This window comes from Cervus elaphus, chromosome 7 (assembly GCF_910594005.1).
Source record: "Cervus elaphus chromosome 7, mCerEla1.1, whole genome shotgun sequence".
Taxonomy (NCBI): Eukaryota; Metazoa; Chordata; class Mammalia; order Artiodactyla; family Cervidae; genus Cervus; species Cervus elaphus.
In genome coordinates, this window is record NC_057821.1 from 35276493 (window position 1) to 35292097 (window position 15605).

General features: G+C 38.5%; 1 protein-coding gene and 1 non-coding gene across 2 annotated transcripts; one reads left to right on the forward strand and one right to left on the reverse strand.

Moving 5' to 3' along the window:
- Positions 1-1260: 1260 nt before the first annotated feature.
- Positions 1261-15139, reverse strand: LOC122697829 (placental prolactin-related protein 3-like). Its single transcript, XM_043908825.1, has 5 exons — positions 15085-15139; positions 6582-6763; positions 4157-4264; positions 2063-2242; positions 1261-1452 (listed from the first exon to the last, which is right to left on the reverse strand). The coding sequence occupies exons 1-5, from the start codon at positions 15137-15139 to the stop codon at positions 1261-1263; spliced, it is 717 nt and encodes a 238-aa protein (XP_043764760.1).
- Positions 10081-10189, forward strand: LOC122697875. The gene has a single exon (XR_006342207.1). It is a non-coding gene; the product is annotated as a U6 spliceosomal RNA (small nuclear RNA).
- Positions 15140-15605: the final 466 nt, after the last annotated feature.

The following is a 15605-nucleotide window of genomic DNA, read 5'->3' on the forward strand; positions in this document are numbered from 1 at the left end:
ACCCCACAAGAGAAACAGTTGTCAGTCAGGGGGAATTTCAGATCAGTCCGTCTGGACCAAGAGAAGGCTACAAGAGCACCATGTAAGTCAGTGATGTCAGAACTTTCCCACCTCGTTACCATCTACCCTCTTCCAACATGGCCCAAGGAATGAAGATCCAGAGAGGGAGAGAGAAGGAACCTTGCAGAAATGGACATATCAATGCTTCCTGGAAAGTCCCCTGGGCCTCAGCAGGGGAGAGGGAAACATTGAATAGGCTGAATATGAGATGGAGTTGACACTTGACTAACCTGGCCTTGTGAAACCCGGAGTGATAGAATGTATGGAATGGTTGCAAGGTGATGCAGAAAATGAGGATGCAGTGGGGTGTGGGTGAAGTCAGCCACTGGAGGAGGATGGAGCCAGTTCACGTTTCTATCTGCTATGGTCTTAACCTTTGTGTCCCCCAGAGATTTCATATGATGAAATCCTGATTCCCATGGTTATGGCATCCATAACCATGGTGGTGCCTTTGTGAGGTGATGGAGTTATGAGGATTGAGCCTCCTCAATGAGATGAGTTCTTTTATGTATAAGAGACACACAGAGCTCCCGAGCCCTTCCCCCCATTTGAGGATACAATAAGAAGTGAGTGACCAGAAAAGACCCTGCATGACCACGCTGTGGAAATCCATTTCCATTGTTATAAGACTGTGATATTTTGTTATAGCAAACCCAGAAGGACTAAGAAAGCATCCTAACAATATTTAGACAGTTCAGTAAACCTCATGCTATTTGTACAAATGTGCGAAGCACTGATCCTGTCTGCGGTAACTCTGTGACAGTGGGCTGACAGTCCGCGGCTGGCTTTCATAAAGGATCCTGAAGATTCAGTCTTCTTGGTAGCATGACCAGAACCATGAACAATTGTCTAATTCTTCAATTCTAATAACTTGACCCAGAAAAATTTTCTGTGATTCTTACATAATCTCTTAATGGTCTTCTTTTTCATGCCAGCTTCTGCTATTTGTGATTAATTTTAATAGGAGCTTCATTCTCTCAATTGTAGGGGCGGATTTTCTTTTGATTTTCAATTAAATGAAAATTAGAAATGTTAACAAATTACCCTGTTAGATTTTGGCATCTCTACAGAGTCTGTATTTATTTTTTTCAAGAGGAGACCCATTTCACAGAGCATGCATGAAAAAGCTGTAAATTTCAAAGAAGCTTGCTACAGGATAGATCATTAGGACCATCTGAGAGCTGGATCCGATGGATGGATTTAGCACTCGTGGCTGATTCGGCATGCCAGGATCTTGGTGTACATGTCAACTTTACGTGAATCCCTGCTCAGGCACTTGAACAGGTTATAAAATGCAAAATGACGTATATCTTCATTGCTGGACACTAGGGATGAGAGTTCTTGCCAGTATATGTGATCCTTGGCCAACATCAACCTGACTGGAACAACAATCTGAATACCCAAAAGAAAATGACTTCTTATGTGTTTTCTTAGTATTTGCTTATCTTTGTCCTTTTTAAATATCAAATTAAGATTTAGGGAACACATATGAATATAAAACTCTCTAGATATGGATTTTGGAGCCAGCCTATGAGAAAACATTCAGGAATCTAAAAAGTAGAAACATAACTCAAGTTTAGCTTTAACTTTCTCTTTTCTTCCTTCCCACTCTCATCCTTTGATTTGAGGAGAACAGAGAAAGAAGACAAGTGGACTTCAATAGCAGATGTCCTGGGATACTTTGAGGAAAATGCTGAGCTTGGAAATTCTGTTCTCTACTTCTCTTACTGTTGAAAATATTTCATCCACCTGTGCCCAGGAAGAGGCAAGCTTTTGGTGGAATTGGGTGCAATACAGGGAAGGCTGCACATGACAAAATTGCAGTGAAATTCTGATTCCTTTACAGTAGAATCTATCACTATGAATGACTAGGCTCCGCTTTATGTAGTAGCAGTCTAGCATATAGAAGCCATGAATCTTTTTCCTACAAAATGAGATATTTCAAATCTTATGCATTACAGAGTCATCAACAAAGCAAGAAAGCCCTCTGCAGGATGCTCACCTGGCTGAATCGCCTCTCTATGATTGTTTGAAGTTTGTGTAATTTTTTAAAATTCTCTCTGGCATTTGAAAGGATAGTATCCGAGAGATTTTTCCCAAACTGCAGGCCATGGACTAGATCATACAGAGCATCTCTCCAGAGGTACTGTAACATGAGTATCCACTTAGTAAGGTCTTCATTCTAAGCAAACATAAGAAACAGTCTCATGAAAATGATCATAATTCAGTGATTTTGGTAACATGTGATCTTTGTTCAGAGCAGCTTACCTAGAAGACTTTTGGTTATTCCTGTGTGTATGCAGAGATTTTTGAAGGTAGTAAAAGTTGCAAAATTATAAAATGTAAGCTATTAGTTCACACTTCGCTGATTTATTGAAAATCTGGGTTATTTTAGGAATTAACTCTTCTGATGAGTTCTAATTTATAACATGAATTTTCTTTTTTCCTCTGAATTTCTACCACTCACTCAGTGAAGTTGTTTTTTTGTTTTTTTTTTTTTGGTAGACTGTGGGCCATTGCTAAGAAGCTTCTTGGCATTACCTTCCATTTTCATTATTTTTATTTATTTATTTATTATATTTTTTCCCATTTATTTTTATTAGTTTTACTGGTGCACTGGGAAGACTCAGTGAGTTCTTTTATGTTTGCACATTTGCGTGAGAGAAATATAAGTATTTTATGACAAGTCAGTATGTGCCTGCAGTACCTGACCCAGCAAAGAGGCATTCTGCCTGTGCCCACATCATTGTCACCAGTGATTCTTTCCTATTAATGAATCAGATGCATCATTTGTATTGATTTTAGATTGGTAATTTTTTTATGATATTACAACAAAGAGACAATGAAGAAGACATGGCATTCCTAAACAGGCTTTCTTTCCGTAGTTGAACCCAACACCAGCCCCCATGATGGTATCTGAAGAGTCTGTCTTGTTGACATGTGTCCGGGCAGAAAATGGCACAGTGTTGTCTTTAGTAACCATCAGTAGGATTGACAATGGAGGGTTTTCGCCCCTAGTTCACTACTAGTAGTAGAATTGATCATGAAAATCCTGGGGGTGAAGATCTCTAGTTAATATGCTTGATTTCTTTACAGCCATGAACTGTTTTAGTGGTAAAGAACAGAGAACTGAGTAGGATTAAATATAGCAATGCACATAAAGTGCTTAGTAAAATGTATGGCCATGTAGTAACTCTCAATAAACTTTAAATTCAAGCTTACTGAAAAATCCCTACTCTTCCTCCTTTTTGATCTTTTCCTTTACTTGATCATCCTAATTATTAATGAGCTTAACAGAGGAAAAGAATTCTGGTATCATTAAGAAAGTTGTAGAGAGAAAAGATAGTATTTTAAGAGGGGATGCAGGTGAAAATACTTTAAATAATGTTAGGGCGAAGGAAAATGCAGGAAATCAGAAAGGAGAGATTATAACGGTGAAAATTTGGAGTTGCCATTAATCATTGACGCTTGATATGTAAACTGTGTTTCCTCAGAACAGGAGCAGTTGTTGCGGCCATGAGAAGCAAAGCAATGTTACATAGGCCATTGTGGGGGAAACTTACAAATTAAAAATAAAAGGTGACAGAGAAGTCATTGAGAATGATGAATGAAGGAGGTGTCAGAGAAGTAGAAGCAGAATCAGGAGAGCCTTGAAAGGCATTCACACTGGCTTGAGTGGTGCAGTATAGGACTCCCACGTAGGAGTCACCAGTAACAGTGAGTACTCAAAACTGGGGTGTGTTTCTGATATATTCATAAATTTTGCAATCTTATATTTTACAGTGGAAGTTCCCATTTATTTCATGTTTTTGTACAGTATAACAGCTTCCATCCTGTGTCTAATGCATTGCTTGAGCTAAACTTGTCTGCATGGACAATTTATAGATCTGTTATTTATTTTGCTACTACAGATCTTTAGTCATCCCTTGATTTCGCTCATTCTTCATCAAGTGCATAATATAATTTCTCTTCAACTGCTTACAATTCCTCCACCATTTTCTGCATGTAGAGTTACCATTACCTCTAATAATCTGAAGCCTGGTAAGCTACATACTGTCTCATTTGATCTGGTGAAAAACCCAGGTGAAAGACTCACGGTCATCTGTCGGGCTTTTTCTCTTTCTTCAGGAGCATGGAGGGCATTGGTGTGACAGTCATTGGTGGCATTGATATACTCAGGTTTACTCTGGGAATACTTTTCATTCTGAAAGTGATCAGGCAACTAGTTAGGGTAGTTGGGCATTCAATAGATGAACCTATCACCAGAACATTAACATGTTTGATAGCCATGAAATTTTTTAACTGGGGGGAGAAGGCATCACAAAATTTGAAAGTCACTCTTTTCCTACTTTTTCTATATATTCTCTCTATAAAAATGATTTTACATCTAACTTTTCTAAGTTCAAACTTTTCCCTTCTCTATTTTACCACTATTTTTTTTTTATTTTTTAGTATTTGAAACAAATATAGTACTTTTGTACCAATACTTGGTGCCTCCGAGGTGATGGTAGTGGTAAAGAGCATATCTGCCAACTCAGGAGATAAAAGAAGCCTTAGGTTTGATACCTGGTGAGAGGCATCCCTTGCGAGAGGGTACAGCAGCACACTCCTGGACTCTTGCCTGGCGAATAATATGGACAGAGGAGCCTGTTGGGCTACAGTCAGTAGGGTTGCAAAGAGTTGGACACAACTGATGTGACTTAGAATGCATGCATGCACCTATATTTAACCATTTAATCTCTTGTGTACTGTGGTTAGAGCCAATATATTACCTTATAAGGAATAATAACAGTAATGACTCTGACTTATCTCTGAACCCACTCACTAAAAAGCTTAGTGTTCATCCCAGGTTCATAATACAATGTTGTTTATGGTGACAAAATGATACGTCAGAAAAACAAGGCATAAAGTTATAGGAAATACTAAGCAATGGACTGAGAATAATAAGAGTAGAAAAATCTAACTAACACTTTGATAGAGAAAAACTAATCTTTAGCACAATTTATGAACATTTGAATACATTACTGGGAAGATTTGGACAAAAATGGACAGTCAAAAATGGTGGAAGACCACTACAATATTGTAAAGTAATTAGCCTCCAACTAATAAAAATAAATGGAAAAAATTAAAAAATTAAAAAATATAAAAATAAAAATGGAAATACTTTGGAAAAAAAAATGGAGGATGAAACAATAACTAGCGTTTACAAAAAACTACTTGAATTTGATAGAAACCTTTAGCACCGCCTTTTATTAGCTGTCTGCTCTATTCTGTGCTCCTTGATTCATATAAAAGAATTAACATACAACTTTCATATACCTTCATCAGAAAGAGAATAGTTGTTTCCAATTGTAAACTCCCCTTCTATTGTAGCTCAAAACCTATTCACTACATATCTTAAAACAATAATTTGTAGCATTAAAAAAGCTACCAGTATTCGTTTTTGTGACCAGGATTCAGCTTTGTTTAACATTTTCCATCCACCCAGTTCACTGCAGAGCAGTTCTCATTTATTGGCTATTTACTCTGAGCCTGGAGAAGAAAGCCCAGAGACACCCTGAAGGACCAGAAAATCACCATGCTTCCTTTTCCCCAATTCAAAATAAAAGTGCTTTCTGTCAGGTAGTATTATGGACTGAATGTGTGTTCTTCAAATTCATGTGTTAGAGCCCGAACTGCCAAAGTACTGTGTTTTGAAAAGGGTTCTGACTTTTTGGCACGCCATGGTCTATAGCCCACCAGACTCCTCTGTCCATGGATTTCTCAGGCAAGAATACTGGAGTGGCTTGCCGTTCCCTCCTCCAGGGAATCTTACAGACCCAGGGATAGAACCCAGGTCTCTCCCATTGTGGGCAGATTCTTTACCATCTGAGCCACCAGCAAAGCCCATTAAGGTTAAATGAGCTCTTAGGGTGCAACACTCATCCAATAGGTTTAGTGTCTCCATGAAGCGAAACACCAGAGAATTTTCCCTTCTGTCTCTGTGTCTGTGTGTCCTTTCCTCTGTCTCTCTTCCCCACCCCCACCTGGTGTGAGGACTCACGGAGAAGCCATCCTGGGAAGAAAGAGTTCTTACCAGAACCTCACCTTGCTGGTGCCCTGATCTGGGACTTCTAGCCCCCAGAACTGTGAGGAAATAAATTTCTGGTGTTTATTCCACTGAGTCTATTGTATTCTTTTATGGCATTCCTAGCTGACAAATACAAAATCATTTACTTTGGAAATTTAAAGAAAGAAAATGAATGAAAGGAAATTGACACAGTTGTTGCACTACTTTGGAAACTTTGAGATTTCACAAAACTGGTCCTTTCTTCGATTTCCACATCTTATGAGCTGACTGCGTCTTTAACGTAGAGAATGTTTTATTTGAAGTTTGACTGATGCAGCCCTCTTGTTGAAAGGACAGTATGGCCCAGTCACTTACGCAAAGGTCCTTCTGGGAGCCTGGTAGTCAACAATCCATGGGGTCGCAAGTGTCGGACATGACTTGGCAACTAAGCCACCACCACCACAGTACTTACAAACTCATTGAACATTATTGTGGAAAGGTTATGCATGTCGTGGGACAGGATGGAGGCACGACTAAAGGTTTTTCTAAGGAACTTCAAGGGGACACCAAACACGTCAGGACCGCAGGACGGGCATACGTTGCCTTGGCACAGGAGCACATTTGACATGACCAGCAGCAGGAGCAAGCAGGACACTGCTAAAATAAAAACATGAGCCATTCTGAGATGATCTAGTCACCTGAGGTTATCAAATCCATCCTGTGGAGGGAAGCCTTCTCTTTCGCTGTTGCTCTGAGCAGGAATTGGTGCTGTAGTAGCTGGGCTGGGGAAGAAGGAGCGCCTTCTGTGTGAATTTAGATGGATGATGACATTTGCACAGATAGATAGTTGGAGAAGTAGGTTACTCCCTGCATTTTTGTATTGCTCCCTGAAGTACTTCTGTGCTCTGCAAACATTTGGAACTTAATTCTGAGCAGGAGTCTTTAGGCCATTATTTTAAGACACTTTATTGTTGGGACTCTGCAGACTCTCAGCAGCAAGGCCCTCCAGGAGTGTGTTGTTTTTTCACTCTACATTGACTAGTGCTTGAATTTTAGACACTGAAATGACAAGAAGTGTGCAGTTGATCTGTGTGGTTTACCATCACGCTGGTGTAAGAGTAAATACATGACTGACTGATCGCTACTATTGAGTACAGAGAGAAACTAAGAGAAAAAGGTACTGTACCTTGGATCTGCTAACTCATCTTCCTAACCACATGCATGTCTTTGATATTTTCCCAAAAGCTTTAAAACATCTTAAAATTTGTGTTTCACAGTAACTCTGTGAGATAGCGTTCATCTTCACTGTGTTCATCAAATTATGTTAAAGAAGATGCAATGCCTTGGAGAGGGCAAATAATTTTCCCCAGGTCACATTATTATTAGATGGAGGTGACTGGGCACCAATGCAGTCATCTGTTCACTTCCTGATGTCACATCACACATGCCTGTGGGCTCTCGGTCTGCGTGTGTGTACCCAGGACCACATCAGGAGCTGTGATGACTCTCTGCTTAAAGCGAAAAATATCTTGTCTTTTACTGCCGAACAAAAGTGACCCTAGAACATTGGTTTCATCCACTAGTTATGCTCTGTCTATAAAACATTCACTGTTAAAGTCTTTGACAATTATCAGTGTGGGGGCCTGGTTCTCCTGGCTAGACGTTCTTCTAGGGAACTTGACAGCTCTTCTACTTTTATGCATCCTTAATCTTCTCATTACGTTTGTTTCTTTGAGACAATGGCAGGTAAATCTCCAGATGGTCATCCAAGAATCTTGCCTCTCAGCACCCAGGACCCTGTCACTGGCTCTGCGGACACGCCTGGCCTTTCCTGACTGTGACGTTTCAGGGAGAAAACCCATCTGTCTCGGGTGCACATCCTGACAACCATGGGGCTGAGTTTTCAAACCATCTCCAAACATCTCCTCTTTGATAGGAGAACTAGAACTTCATGCTTCAATGATTCACTGTAATATTTCAGAAATTATTCCTTGCCCTACCTTTGGCCAACAAAAGCGTAAAATCATAGACACTTGCAAGCATGATTTTAATATTACCTTTCCTGTCTGTCCTTTGTCAGTAAGCAGAATTTAAGACAGAGTGAGCAAGAATTGTGTCTGGACAAGAGAATTGATAAAACAGACATTTTCCTCCTGAATGAGATCTGAAAATGAATCTTTCTCCAATTTACCAGAAGAGTGATAATTTAATGAAGGATAAGATATCAGCATTTACTAGGTTTTCTCTGCTCTTAGTTAGTTTAAAGGGGCATGGTACCTAAGAATAAAATGGTTATTTAAAATTAGGTGGTAAAAATCAAAGAACTGGTTCTTTTTTTTTTTTTTTTTTTTTTTTTTTTTTTTAAATTTTTTTATTAGTTGGAGGCTAATTACTTCACAACATTTCAGTGGGTTTTGTCATACATTGATATGAATCAGCCATAGATTTACACTTATTCCCCATCCCGATCCCCCCTCCCACCTCCCTCTCCACCCGACTCCTCTGGGTCTTCCCAGTGCACCAGGCCCGAGCACTTGTCTCATGCATCCCACCTGGGCTGGTGATCTGTTTCACCATAGATAGTATACATGCTGTTCTTTTGAAACATCCCACCCTCACATTCTCCCACAGAGTTCAAAAGTCTGTTCTGTATTTCTGTGTCTCTTTTTCTGTTTTGCATATAGGGTTATCATTACCATCTTTCTAAATTCCATATATATGTGTTAGTATGCTGTAATGTTCTTTATCTTTCTGGCTTACTTCACTCTGTATAATGGGCTCCAGTTTCATCCATCTCATTAGGACTGATTCAAATGAATTCTTTTTGACAGCTGAGTAATATTCCATGGTGTATATGTACCACAGCTTCCTTATCCATTCATCTGCTGATGGGCATCTAGGTTGCTTCCATGTCCTGGCTATTATAAACAGTGCTGCAATGAACATTGGGGTGCACGTGTCTCTTTCAGATCTGGTTTCCTCAGTGTGTATGCCCAAAAGTGGGATTGCTGGGTCATATGGCAGTTCTATTTCCAGTTTTTTAAGGAATCTCCACACTGTTTTCCATAGCGGCTGTACTAGTTTGCATTCCCACCAACAGTGTAAGAGGGTTCCCTTTTCTCCACACCCTCTCCAGCATTTATTGCTTGTAGTCTTTTGGATAGCAGCCATCCTGACTGGCGTGTAATGGTACCTCATTGTGGTTTTGATTTGCATTTCTCTAATAATGAGTGATGTTGAGCACCTTTTCATGTGTTTGTTAGCCATCTGTATGTCTTCTTTGGAGAAATGTCTGTTTAGTTCTTTGGCCCATTTTTTGATTGGGTCATTTATTTTTCTGGAATTGAGCTTCAGGAGTTGCTTGTATATTTTTGAGATTAATCCTTTGTCTGTTTCTTCATTTGCTATTATTTTCTCCCAATCTGACGGCTGTCTTTTCACCTTACTTATAGTTTCCTTTGTAGTGCAAATGCTTTTAAGTTTCATTAGATCCCATTTGTTTAGTTTTGCTTTTATTTCCAATATTCTGGGAGGTGGGTCATAGAGGATCTTGCTGTGATTTATGTCAGAAAGTGTTTTGCCTATGTTCTCCTCTAGGAGTTTTATAGTTTCTGGTCTTACATTTAGATCTTTAATCCATTTTGAGTTTATTTTTGTTCTTAAAAAGAAGACATATAAGTTGGAGAAATTTAGGATTATCTCTCTCACCAACTATAGAGACTTTTGTGACAGGCAAGGAGAATAATAGCTTCTATAATATAGAAGTATTTGTCTGCATATATTTCTATGCATGTATACATGTGTTACAAATAAATATATGTTTAATTCCTACATGGAACTTTGGACCTTATAAAATTCAATTTTATAAGAGGCAGTAAATATAAAAGAATACCCTAATTCCTAATGTAATTGATCATTTGTTGGTAGATGACAAAATATATGATTTTTTTTTCTGTTAAAGTGTTATTTGTGTGTTTCCTTTGGTAGCACATATGTTAAAAAACTGGAATAATACTGAGAAGATTAGCATGGTCCCTGCCCAAGGAAGACACACAAATTTGTGAAGACTTCATATTTTTTCTCTAACAACTTTGAGGGGTACAATGGGAAGGAAGGTGGGAAAGAGATTCAAGAACGAGTGGACATAGGTATCCCTATGGCTGATTCATGTTGATGTTTGGCCAAAAGTAGTAGAGTATTGTAAAGCAATTACCCTTCAATTAAAGATCAATAAATTTAATTATTAAAACTGTTATTGGGGATCATATAACAGGTTCAGATATTCATTGTATGACTAAAGAAGATATGACTGGAAACTGATGGTGTCAATTATCATTGGTTAGTGATTCACTAACTTTATAGTTGAATGAGAAAAGTAAGCTAACAAACACTATCGTCTGTGACTCAGTGTCACAGCAAGCTATAGTCCTTGTCTATGTTCGCCTTTAGGCGGTATAGCGCCCCAACTCTGAAACTGAGGCCATTCCCAGAGCGCACAGTCATGAGTCCTGCCCAGAGTTTCTGTTCCTGATGCTGGAGGCTTCTGTTCGCTGGTCCACTAGGTCCGAAACTTTCTCTCCTGAGCTTTCTCTGTTTCTATCATGTGCACAAGTCTTTCTATTTTGGCGTCTAATTTGATTCTCTTATTCTTTTGATCAGACTACCAAGTCTCTTTATGATTTACTTTCAGACCCTTTTGTGCTTTGATTTTTCTGATGCTCATTAGTGTATTTGCTTCCATGTCTACCTCTCTAAGTAGTTCTCAGTATCTACATATACTCTACCCTATTCGCTTACTGTCTGCATTTTGGCGTTCAGCATCAGCATATTTTTTATTAACTTTATTTTCTTATGGTGAAATTTCTGATATATAGCTTAAGCTGGTTGGCTCCCATCTGGCTTGTTCGTGTTGTCTCCAAAAAACTATGCTTTCTTTCTAGGCAATACTGTCCCTTCATTTGATACCATTGCTAATTTTCAGTGATTTCAGTTCTTGCTTCATAAGCTTTGTCTTTCTCAATCTACTGTAACTTGAGTGCTATGTGTCTCTATGTTGATATTACTATTTTATTTTATTCTGTTAATTTTAATTGGAGGCTAATTACTTTATAATATTGTATTGGTTTTGCAATATATTGACAGGAATTCGCAATGGGTGTACATGTGTTCCCCATCCTGAACCCCCTTCCCATCTCCCTCCCCATCCCATCCTTCTGGGTCATCCCATTGCACCAGCACTGAGCACCCTGGATCATTCATCGAACCTGGACTGGTGATTCGTGTCACATGTGATAATATACATGTTTCAATGTCATTCTCCCAAGTCAGCCCGCCCTCACCCTTTCCCACAGAATCCAAAAGACTTCTATACATCTGTGTGTCTTTTGCTGTCTCACATACAGGGTTATCCTTAACATCTTTCTAAAAAGTCCATATATATATGTTAGTATGCTGTATTGGTGTTTTCCTTTCTGGCTTACTTCACTCTGTATAATAGGCTCCAGTTTCATCCACCTCATTAGAACTGATTCAAAGGCATTCTTTTTACTGGCTGAGTAATATTCCATTGTATATATGTACCACATTTTTCTCATCCATTCGTCTTCTGATGGGCATTTAGGTTGTTTCCATGTCCTGGCTATTATAAACAGTGTTGCAATGAATATTGGGGTACATATGTCTCTTTCAATTCTGGTTTCCTTGGTGTGTATGCCCAGCATTGGGATTGCTCAGTCATATGGCAGTTCTATTTCCAGTGTTTTAAGGAATCTCCACCCTATTCTCCTTCATAGCTGTATTACTATTTTAAATAAATATCAACCTAGTATACCAGGGATTTAAGCGGAATAAAATTACAACAGTACTAGTAATAATATAGTCTCCCAAGTTATAATCCAGTAATGCTCCCAGTTTTAAATGACTTTCTACCCATGTATTATTGAGGTCCCCTAATCACTCCTTCTAGGCATTTCAATTTTGAAATAGAATGTAGAAAACAATGGAGTGGAAAATTCTGAAAATCACCTTGGATTTTAGATGCCTCAAGATTAAGTATGTAATGATTAGGTTTTTATTGTTAGTAGGGCTATTCTGAGCACACATAGCTCAATGTAGTGTGATTGCTATTGAGTGAAGGATATATACTGTGAACTTCAATCACCAAACAGGTGATTGGAAATAAAAAAAGGAATGCCAGGAAGACACAGGCTTCTGTTTTGGAAGGTAAAACTTAAAGTGTCTCTCATCTACAGTCTGATCTTCATATTTTTCAAAACACTTACTCTTCCTTTGCTCATTTAAATATTTGAGTTGTTTGATTTTTTTTCCTACTGAGTTGCATGAATCTCTTATATAAACTTGATATGAAGCACTTACCAAATATGTGATGTGCAAATATATTTTTTCTCATTCCATACGTCGCCATTTAATTTCATTTATGGCTTCTTTTACTGTGCAGAAGGATTTGAGTTTGATGTTGTCTCACTATTTTATTTTTCCAGCTCTTGCCATTGCTTTTGATGACTGACATGTTTGAGCTGCTTGTATTTTGGAAAGGAATCCTTTATCAGTTGTTTTATTTGCTATTATCATCTCCCATTCTTACCAAAAGACACAGACTGGATGAACGGATACAAAAATAAGACCCATATATATGCAGTCTACAAGAGACCCACTTCAGTCCTAGAGATCAAACAGACTGGAAGTGAGAGGATGGACAAAGATATTCCATGCAAATGGAAATCAAAAGAAAACTGGATTGGCAATTCTCATATCAGAAAAAATAGACCTTAAATAAAACTATTATAAGAGATAAAGAAGGACACTACCAAATGATCAAGGGTCAGTCCAAGAAAAGCACAAAACAATTTTAAATATTTATGTAGCCAACATAGGAGCACCTCAATACATGAGGTAAACACTAACTGACACAAAAGGGGAAATTGACAGTAACACAGTAATAGCAGGGCATGTTAACACTGCACGTATACCAATGAGCAAATCAGCAAAACAGAAAATTAATAAGAAAACATAAGTTTAAAAGGAAATATTAAAGCAAACAGACCTAATTGATATCTTCAGCACATTCCATCCAAATACAGAATACACTTTCTTCTCAAGTGCACATGGAATATTTTCCTCATCTTGGGTCACATATCAAACCTCAGTAAATTTAAGGAAATTAAAATTATATCAGGCATTTTCTCTGACAACAACACTATGAGACTAAACATAGATTACAGTAAAAAGAAACTTTAAAGAAAACAAACAGATGGAGATTCAACAACACATTTCTAAATAATAAACAGGTTACTGAAATAATAAGGGAAATCAAAACATTCTTAGAAACAAAGAAAAATGAAAACATGATGATTTAAAACCTATAGGATGCAACAAGAGCAGTTCTAAAAGGGAAGTTTATAGTAATACAAATCCTACCTCAAGAAACACATTGAATAGACAACCTAAATTTACATATCTTTAACTCTTTTAAAATTTCTCTTATCAATGTCTTAAAGGTTTTGTATAAAATCTTTCAACACCTTGCTTAAGTTTATTTCTAAGTGTTTTATCTTTTATTGATGCAGTAGTAAATGGGCTTGTTTTCTTTATTCAATTTCTGATAGTTCGTTATTGATATATATGTAGGCAACAGAGTTTTGTATATTGGAATATAGTAAACACAATGTATGCTACATCTTTAAAGAATAGACATTTTCCCACAAATAAGACATATAGATGGTCAAGAGATATATGACAAGATGTTCAGCTTTGCTAATAATCAAAGGAAATGCAGATCAAAAGCACAAGAGATATCACCTCTTACCTGTTTGAATGGCTAGTACCAAAAATGTAAGAATTGGCAAATCCTGTTTAGGATGTGAAGAAAAAGGAGTGCTTATGCACTGTTGGTAGGGATGCATACCGGTGCAACTCCCATGGAAAAATACTGTGGAGGTTCCTCCAGAAATTTAAAAGAGAACTATTATGTGATCCATTATCCCACTTCTGGATATAGAGTCAAAGGAAATGAAATTATTGTCTCAAAGAGAGATCTGTATTCCCATGTTCATTGCAGCATTATTCACAGTATTTGGTATGGGAACAAGCTGATTATCTTTCAACAGGTGAGTGGATTAAAAAAATGTGATGTGACACATATAGGTAAATATTATTTAGCCATTAGAAAAAGAAAGAAATCCTTCCATTTATGGCAACATGGATGAAATTGGAAGGCATTATACTAGATAAACTAAGTCAGACTAAGAAAAATGCAACACGATCTCAATTATAAGGAATCTCAAAAAACAATAATCTCTGTGAGAGTGGACATCATCGAGTGGCATAGTGCCTTAACGCACATGACTTTCAGTAAGCTCTGGATGTCAGGGATGGACAGGGATGCCTGGCATGCCGCAGTCCATGGGGTCACAAAGATTCGGACACGACTGAATGACTGACTCAGTTGAAGAGAATGGATCTTACCTGTGTTCTCCTCAAGAAGCAAAAGTTAAACAGGTGCGATGATGGCAATATTACTTAATAGAAAGGGAAACTCGTTTCTAATACATGCACAAATGGGGGTGGACAAGATGATGGAGGGGTAGGTGGAAGTGGGGTACACCTCTCTCCACGATGCATCAAGAAAGTCTAGACGCAGCAATTATCACTGAAGACCAGTTGAATACTGGCAGGATGCCCTGAATACTGAGAAGGAATATCCGGATCCACACAGAACTCGGTAGCACAAAGGAAAGAAGGGATGAGGACGAAGGGGAAAGAAGGAGGAGAGCACGTGGGACCAACCTGCACCTGGGGCTGAGGGAGCTGAAGCGCAGGGGAGAGATCCCCGCATCCATGGCCGTCCACTGGAATGGGGGAGTCATTTGAAGCTGTTGGGGAGTGAACCAACTAACCTGTGACCGTCTGAACGGAGTGAGAACCACATAGACAAGACATGCTGCAGCCTTTCATACCTCGGGCAGGGTTGTAAGTCCACTGGTGTCCACGGAAGCTGGGAGCTGAGGCCATGGGGATTGCAGAATGATCCCAGGGTGAGGACTCCTGTTGACCTTGGGAAGTCAGCCGGATGGGATGGGATGGAGGAAATCTGCTGCATCAAATGCTTCTTAAGGAAAGCCACAAGGCCATAAAAGTAGGGTTCAACTGCCTGTGGGGTAGAGCTATCTCTTTCTCCATGGTGGTACCTGTAGGTTGAGCAATAGAGAAGACTTCAGTGAGGGTGGTCCTTGAGTGCCTGATGCACTAAGCAATGGAGAATTTTGAATGTCTATATACCATACCCTACCCTATTATCTGTCTAAATTGTGGTTTTTAGAATTGCAATTTTTTTATGAACTTAAATTTCTTCTGGTAGATTTTCTGGTTTATAAATTAAGTAAATTCCTCACATCTGGCTCGCTCTTGGTATTTCAAGAAACTTTGAGAACCCTCCTTCCTCTCAAGGCTATACTGCCCTTTACTTTACTACCATTGC